The following is a 7950-nucleotide window of genomic DNA, read 5'->3' on the forward strand; positions in this document are numbered from 1 at the left end:
AAAAAAAAAAAAAAAAAAAAAAAAAAAATTTACACAAGAATACGCCATTAAGAACTCTGGTGGCCGGGTACGGTGGCTCACACCTGTAATCCCAGCACTTTGGGAGACCAAGGCAGGTGGATCACGAGGTCAGGAGTTTGAGACCAGCCTGGCCAACATGGTGAAACCCCATCTCTACTAAATACACACAAAAAAAATTTAGCCAGGCATGGTAGTGCATGCCTGCAGTCCCAGCTACTCGGAAGGCTGAGGCAGGAGAATCGTTTGAACCTGAGAGGTGCAGGTTGCAGTGAGCCAAGATCACACTAGCCTGGGTGACAGAGCGAGACTCCGTCTCAAAAAAAAAAAAAAGAACTCTGTCAACAATATTATTACCCCAGCCAGAAATGAAATGACGGTCCTCCCTTAAATAAATTGAAATCTTAATCTGCATGTCCCAGCTCAAGTGTCACATCTTTCAAGAAACTTTTCTCTAATAATCTCAAAAATATAAATAATATGGTATCCACATTCTGGACATTATTAAAAAAGAATGAGGAACATTTACATGTACTGAGATGGAAAATCTCAGAGACATTAAGTGAAAATAAGCCATGGAATACATACATTATGATTCCATTTTTATGTTCAGAGAAAAAAGGACCATGCCATTCTCTTGCTTAAAACCCTTCAGTGGTTCCCCACTGCCAACCACTTGAAGTGTGAGCTTCTTAGCTGATATTCCTGCTCCGTCACTAGCTGGGCTCTGCCAACCCCTGTGGCCTCATCTCCTACAGACCAATCTTGTCATTTTGAGCCCTGGGTTCCAGCTGTGACTAAAGTGCCCTCTACCATCTCTTCCTCCAGATCAGTGGCTCTCAAGCTTTAGCATACGTCAGAATCACCTGGAATCCTTGTTAAACTACAGATTGCTGGCTGCACCCATAGAACTTCTGATTTAGGTCTAGGATTGGCTCTAACAATTTCTATTTCCCATCAAGTTCCCTGGTGATACTGATGCTGCTGTTCTAAGAACCACACTTTGACAGCCAATGCCTTTACAATGATTATGACTCAATTTCCTCACCTACATATAGGCTGACCAATTATGTTGGTTTGAGACTGCCCCAGTTTTGGCACTGCAAGTTTCAAGTCACAGAAAACCCCTTAGTTCCAAGCAAGCTGGGACAGTTGGTTACCACCTGCATAAGAATCTCTTATAGGACATTTGTTGCTACTGCCAAGCAGGCCTTCTCTATGGTCAGGCAACAGGGAGTGCTGAGGAAGGAATTCCATCATCCTGACTGACTTTTTGCTGGAGTAAGAGTTTTTAACAAAGTTTTTCATATTCAGGCACCTCCAAACATATTTTCTTTATTTCCTCCAGAAAACAAGGTTTAGTACTGAGATCCTTGTAAACATTTAACACAACTGGTTTAAGAACAAACTAAAAGCATCTATATCCTTGCCCTGTGTTGCTGGGGTGAGTTTATACAAGGAGAAGTTGGGACAAATGCAGTGGGCCCAGTGACCTTCCTATTCAGTTCAAAGTAGGTCTTGGCATGAGAGTTCCATATAGCCAGTACAGCTGACTTTCTGTGATTTCCAAGGGGTGCCCAAGACACTAAGGGCCATGGTCCTTGGGAAGGTCTGATGATGTTTCTGTTCATTGTTGATCAGGGTCAAACCTTTTCACTAACCAGGACTGCTCTTTCCAAGAAGTCAGAGGTCAGAAAGCTGGTAGCGTCGTACAAGACCATCTCGACAGCATGTGTAGATCTGCTTCTCCCATGTGGCTACCTAGAACACAAGAATTCACAGTTAAAAGGAAGCCTGGGATTCTTCCATTTCAAAAAGATGGAGGCTTATGATTGACAGACACTAGTCCCAGGGAGTCTGAGAAGGCTTTATGAAGGCAACAGAATTACATCCATGATTATGTGCTTACAAAAATTGCTGGCTCATAGAGATGCCGGCATCCCAATCACCAATGGTTGGGATGCACCCATGACTATAGAACAGAGAAACTAATTGGCCCAAGTGGAAAGCAAACCCATTAGTGTTGTTCAGGTTGAGCACAGATGGTCTGCCTCTGGGGAGGAGATGGTTCATAGATGAGCTTGGCTATTCTTGAACCTTATAAAATTGGATACAAAAAAGTTCTGAATATGTGTCTTTTTTTCTGAGGAGGATTTCATCAACTCCTCAAGGAAAATAGCATGAATTCTGGAGTTAACTTAATCTCAGCTTTACTACCAACTAGCTGGATGACCTAGGGCAACTTTCTCAACCCCCCGGGCCCCAGCTGCCTCATTTGTACAATGGAAATATGTTGATTCAAAATATGGAACACTATACAAGAATTTTCTTTGTTTTTTGTTTTTTGAGAATCTCGGCTCTGTCGCCCAGACTGGAGTGCAGTGGCACCATCTTGGCTCATTGCAAGTTCCGCCTCCTGGGTCCACACCATTTTCCTGCCTCAGCCTCCACAGTAGGTGGGACTACAGGCACCTGCCACCACGCCTGGCTAATTTTTTGTATTTTTAGTAGAGATGGGGTGTCACCGTGTTAGCCAAGATGGTCTCAATCTCCTGACCTTATGATCCACCTGCCTCGGCCTCCCAAAGTGCTGGGATTACAGGCGTAAGTCACCGCACCCGGCTGGAACACTACACAAGAATTTTAAAAAATGAAATGGATGGCCAGGCACAGTGGCTCATGCCTGTAATCCCAGCACTTTGGGAGGCCAAGGCAGGCCTCAGTCGGGAGTTCAAGACCAGCCTGACCAGCATGGAGAAACCCCATCTCTACTAAAAATATAAAATTAGCCAGGCGTGGTGGCACATGCCTGTAATCCCAGCTACTTGGGAGGCTAAGGCAGGAGAATCGCTTGAACCTGGGAGGCAGAGGCTGCAGTGGGCTGAGATTGTGCCATTGCACTCCAGGCTGGGCAACAAGAGCGAAACTCCATCTCAAAAAAGAAAAAGAAAAAAAAAAAGAAAAAACGAAATAGATTCTATATGCATTTTTTTTTTTTTTTTTGAGGTGGAGGTCTCGCTCTGTCGGCCCCAGGCTGGAGTGCCAGTGGGCCTGGATCTCAGGGGCTCACTGCAAGCTCCGCTCCGGTTCACCGCTGCCTCAGACTCCGGAGTAGCTGGGACTACAGGCGCCTGCCACCTCATCCGGCTAGATTTTTGTATTTTTTTAGTAGAGACGGGGTTTCACCGTGTTAGCCAGGATGGTCTCGATCTCCTGACCTTGTGATCCGCCCGTCTCGGCCTCCCAAAGTGCTGGGATTACAGGCGTGAGCCACCGCGCCCGGCAGATCTATATGCATTTACCTGGAAACAGCTCTAAGATGGTAATTTAAATAAAAGTCACAGGGCACTATATAGAGAATAGTCTCAATTATGTACAAACTGAAGATAAAAGTATATTATTCACATTAATACATAAAGATGTAAGTGTACAAATTCTCTGAAAATAGTCTTGAAAAATATGTGCCAAACTGTTAACGCTAGTTACTTCTGGAAAAGAGGAAGGGAACCAAAAAGGTCGTAAAGGAGACTTTTACATCTGTATCATTCTGTATTGTTTGAACTTTTACAGATACTAATTGTACAACTTTTTTTAAATTATAGGAAAAAATAGGAATAATAATACCTACACCTCAACAAATGGTAAAAGATTACATGAGATAATGTATATAAAACGTTCAGCACAGTGTCTGGTCAATAAATATTTCCCCTTTTGTTTTCTCTTTCTATTCTAATCAAATGAGAAAATCAGTCCAGAAGTTTTAATAATAATAATAATGAGTAATATTTATAGAATGTATTTACAAGGAGTTTTCATATTACTATCTTCATTTTACAGATGAATTGACAGACTAGTGAGGTAAAGTAAGTTTTTAAGTTTCTAGAGCCAGTAAGTGATGAACTTTTTTTTTTTTTCTGAGACAGGGTCTCACTCTTTGCCCAGGCTGGAGTGCAGTGACATGATCACAGCTCATGGCAGCCTCAACTTCCCAGGCCCAAGCAATCGTCCCATCTTGGCCTCCCAAATCAGTAGCTGGGACTACAGGCATGTGCGCCACCATACCCAGCTAATTTTTCTGTATTTTTTGTAGAGATGGGGGTCTCATCTTATTGCCTAGGCTGGTTTCGAACTCCTGGGCTCAAGTGATCCACCTGCTTCAGCCTCCAGAAGTGCTGGGGTACAGCTGCCAGCCAGAAGTCACTATGGTTTTTTTTTTTTTTAGAGATAGAGTCTCACTCTGTTGCCTAGGCTGGAGTGTAGTGGTGCGATCTCGGGGCTCACTGCAGCCTCCACCTCCCAGGTTCAAGCGATTCTCCTGCCTCAGCCTCCCAAGTAGCTAGAACTACAGGTGTATACCACCACACCCAGCTAATTTTTTTGTATTTTTAGTAGAGACGGGTTTCACCATGCTGGGCAGGTTGGTCTTGAACTCCTGACCTCAAGTGATCCACCTGTCTCGGCCTCCCAAAGTGCTGGAATTACAGGCATGAGCCACCATGCCTGGCCCAGATGTCACTTCTGACTTAAGCTCTTAATTTCTTCCCATCCTACCACACTGCTTATACAATAGGCACTATTTTATCATCCCTAATGACCACAAGGTATCTGGATTCAGTCTCGTAAAAGCCCTAGATCTCGCAGGAGAATCACCCAGGTCTAGTGTTGTCTCAGGCCTGTACCTTGTACACAGGGTCACAGTCAGCCCCAGTGAGCTCAGTGACATAGTCTAAGTCTTGCTGGACAATAAAACAGCTTCCATCACCTGAAAGGCAGAAAGAAAATTGATATAACTAAGAGAAAACTCTATCCAGAGTTTTAAACACTCAGTATTTTTATCTGCTTCTGTAGATCACTAGTATAAAGAAGATGGTCCAAAGACCCAGAATGGCAAATAGATCTTATTATGTGGGCCATCTTTTTTTTTCAGACAGAGTTTCGTTCTTGTTGTCCAGGCTGGAGTACTATGCCGCGATCTCAGCTCACTGCAACCTCCACCTCCTGGGTTCAAGCAATTCTCCTGCCTCAGCCTCCCAAGCAGCTGGGATTACAGGTGACCGCCACCACACCTGGGTAATTTTTGTATTTTTAGTAGAGATGGGGTTTCACCATGTTGGTCAGGCTTGTCTCAAACTCCCGACCTCAGGTGATCCATCCACCCGCCTCAGCTTCCCAAGGTGCTGGGATTACAAGCGTGAGCCACCGTGCCCAGCCTATGTGGGCCAATTATGATAACCCATAGTGGCTGCCTAGAATGCTGAGCTGGGGTAGATTTGAAGAGCAAGTGCGAGTTCAGTGGGAAGAAGGGATGTCTTTGATTAGCAATGCCAGCCAAAGGCACAGAGCAAGCAACCACAGGTGTGTGTGTGTGTGTGTATTTATAAACTTATCCTAGATTATTTTTAATAGGGAATGTCTAAAAAAAGTCCTTAACATTTTTTAAAGAAATATTTGTGTAGATATTCCCTATTAAAATGTTCCCAGATTATTCCTCAATCTGTAAATTTGACTGTATACACTAGGAGAAAGAGGACAGTTACGCTAAGAAAGTAAAAGTATATCTAATTCTTAAAAGAGCATGAACAAATGAAACTTGGGGTGATCTATAAACTGCTTAATGAGGTGATTTCTTTTTGTTAATATAAAAGTAGTAAAAATACAAAAAAAATTAGCTGAGCATGGTGGTCCACGCCTGTAATCCCAGATACTCAGGAGGCTGAGGCAGGAGAATTGCTTGAACCCAGGAAGCAGAGGTTGCAGTGAGCCAAGATGGTGTCACTGCACTCCAACCTAGGCAACAGAATTGAGACTCTGTCTCAAAATAAATACATAAATACATAAATAAATAGAAGTAGTACATGCTCATTGAACAAAACTTTAAAAATAAACAAAGCAGAGGTAGAAAATCACCCCAATCTACCATTCAAAGGCAATTACTGTTAACATTTTATCTATTTTTTTGTGCCTATTTTCATGGTTGACAGCATGTGCATAAATGAATGTCTTTATGCATACAGTTTTTTCTGACTTTGTATATATAAAGACCTGAAAAAGAAGCAGCAGATACTAATTAACCTTTTCAAACTTTTGGAAATCTGAAAACTGTTTTCCAAATTTATCTGTTATTCTACATTCCAAGCAGCAGCATATACAAGGTAGTACCTTACCCTTTCTTGCATTATTATTAAAATCATCTTCTCCAAAATGAATCCTTATCTTTGAGAGAGACATATAGAAATGCTGACAGGTGAAATAAGATGCTCATGATATATTTAAAAATATATGAAGTGAGGAATGCAAACGAATGGGTAAAACAAGATTAGCCATATATTGATAATAGCTTATGTTGGACAATGGCTATAGCAGGTTCACTGTGCTATTCTCTCTACTTTTAGATATGTCTGGCAATTTCCATCAAAAAAGTTTTTTATTTTGTTTCATCTGGCAATTTAAATCTCCTCACTAATAATCAAAGAGTTCCAAAGGACCTCAAAGATCATCTATATCCAACTTCTAAACCAGTACAGAACTCCCTCTACAGCACATGGCAGAGCGGCCAAACAGCCTACACTTGCCCATCTCCAGAGTTAGGGGTGCTCACTACCTTAAGGGCAGCTTCTTTCTTAAGGAAAAGAAAGCTTTTCCTTTATAATTAACTGGAATGTGGTTTCTGATAACTTTGTCTTACTGGTCTTAGTTTTGTCCTCTGAAAACAGAGCTATAATCTTACTCCCTTTGCCTTTAGATATCAGTACTGGAAGTTATGCCTTGCCTTCTTCCCAGCAGAAAAGTAAAAAAGTACAAAAAATCTGCTCCTCTGGGTTGAAACCCAGGAGCCACCAAGATGCCAGCTTACCACTCTTCTCTCATGGATCCTGACACCGAACTCATTGGAAACATGGCACTGTTACCTATCAGAAGTCAATTCAAAGGACCTGCCCCAAGAGAGACAAAAGATATTGATACTGTGGATGAAGCCATCTATTACTTCAAGGCCAATGTCTTCTTCAAAAACTATGAAGTTAATAATGAAGCTGATAGGACCTTGATATATATATCTCTCTACGTTTCTGAGTGTCTGAAGGAACTCCAAAAGTGCAATTCCAAAAGCCAGGGTGAGAAAGAAATGTATACACTGGGAATCACTAACTTTCCCGTTCCTGGAGAGCCTGGTTTTCCACTTATCCCAATTTATCCCAAACCTGCAAACAAACAGGAAGATGAAGTGATGAGGGCCTATTTACAACAGCTAAGGCAAGAGACTGGACTGAGACTTTGTAAGAAAGTTTTCAACCCTCAGAATGATAAACGCAGCAAGTGGTGGACTTGCTTTGTGAAGAGACAGTTCGTGAACTAGAGTCTTTCAAGACCTGGACAGTGAAAGGAGCAGGGGCAGCCACCATCTCCAGAGCCCTGGGCAGCATTTTCCAGCAAGATATACACAATACTTTGCCTTTATTTCACAACGTTTTATACACAAGAGAGAAGAGCATGTTTTTACTTGAAAAACTCTTGATCAAGAATTTGAGTGGGAGAAAAGAAAGTGGGTTATCAACAGTGATTTGAAATTTTCTGCAGTATTAAGCTGGTGCTTAGTAAGAATAAGTAATAATAAAGAAATTTCAGGCCAGGCGTGGTGGCTCACTCCTGTAATCCCAGCACTTTGGGAGGCCAGGGCGGGCGGATCATGAGGTCAGGAGATCGAGACCATCCAGGCTAACACGGTGAAACCCTATCTCTACTAAAAATACAAAAAATTAGCCAGGTGTGGTGGCGGGCGCCTGTAGTCCCAGCTACTCAGGAGGCTGAGGCAGGAGAATGGCATGAACTCGGGAATGGAGCTTGCAATGAGCTGAGACGGTGCCACTGCACTCCAGCCTGGGCGACAGAGCAAGACTCTGTCTCAAAAAAAAAAAAAAAAAAAGAAATTTATAA

General features: G+C 42.5%; 1 protein-coding gene and 1 pseudogene across 2 annotated transcripts in view; one reads left to right on the top strand and one right to left on the bottom strand.

Moving 5' to 3' along the window:
• Nucleotides 1-1327: 1327 nt before the first annotated feature.
• The window catches only part of PAAF1 (proteasomal ATPase associated factor 1), a 46811-nt gene continuing 40188 nt past the window's right edge, over nucleotides 1328-7950 (bottom strand). Inside the window, 2 exon segments of the mRNA XM_017885279.1 lie at nucleotides 1328-1779; nucleotides 4698-4780. Of these exon segments, the coding sequence (XP_017740768.1) occupies nucleotides 1702-1779; nucleotides 4698-4780 (161 nt within the window). The 3' untranslated portion in view covers nucleotides 1328-1701.
• Nucleotides 6860-7639, top strand: LOC108537640 (actin-related protein 2/3 complex subunit 3 pseudogene; annotated as a pseudogene). Its single transcript, XR_001887874.1, has one exon. The product of XR_001887874.1 is annotated as an actin-related protein 2/3 complex subunit 3 pseudogene (transcript).

Source organism: Rhinopithecus bieti, unplaced genomic scaffold (genome assembly GCF_001698545.2).
Source record: "Rhinopithecus bieti isolate Rb0 unplaced genomic scaffold, ASM169854v2 scaffold_14549, whole genome shotgun sequence".
Classification (NCBI taxonomy): Eukaryota; Metazoa; Chordata; class Mammalia; order Primates; family Cercopithecidae; genus Rhinopithecus; species Rhinopithecus bieti.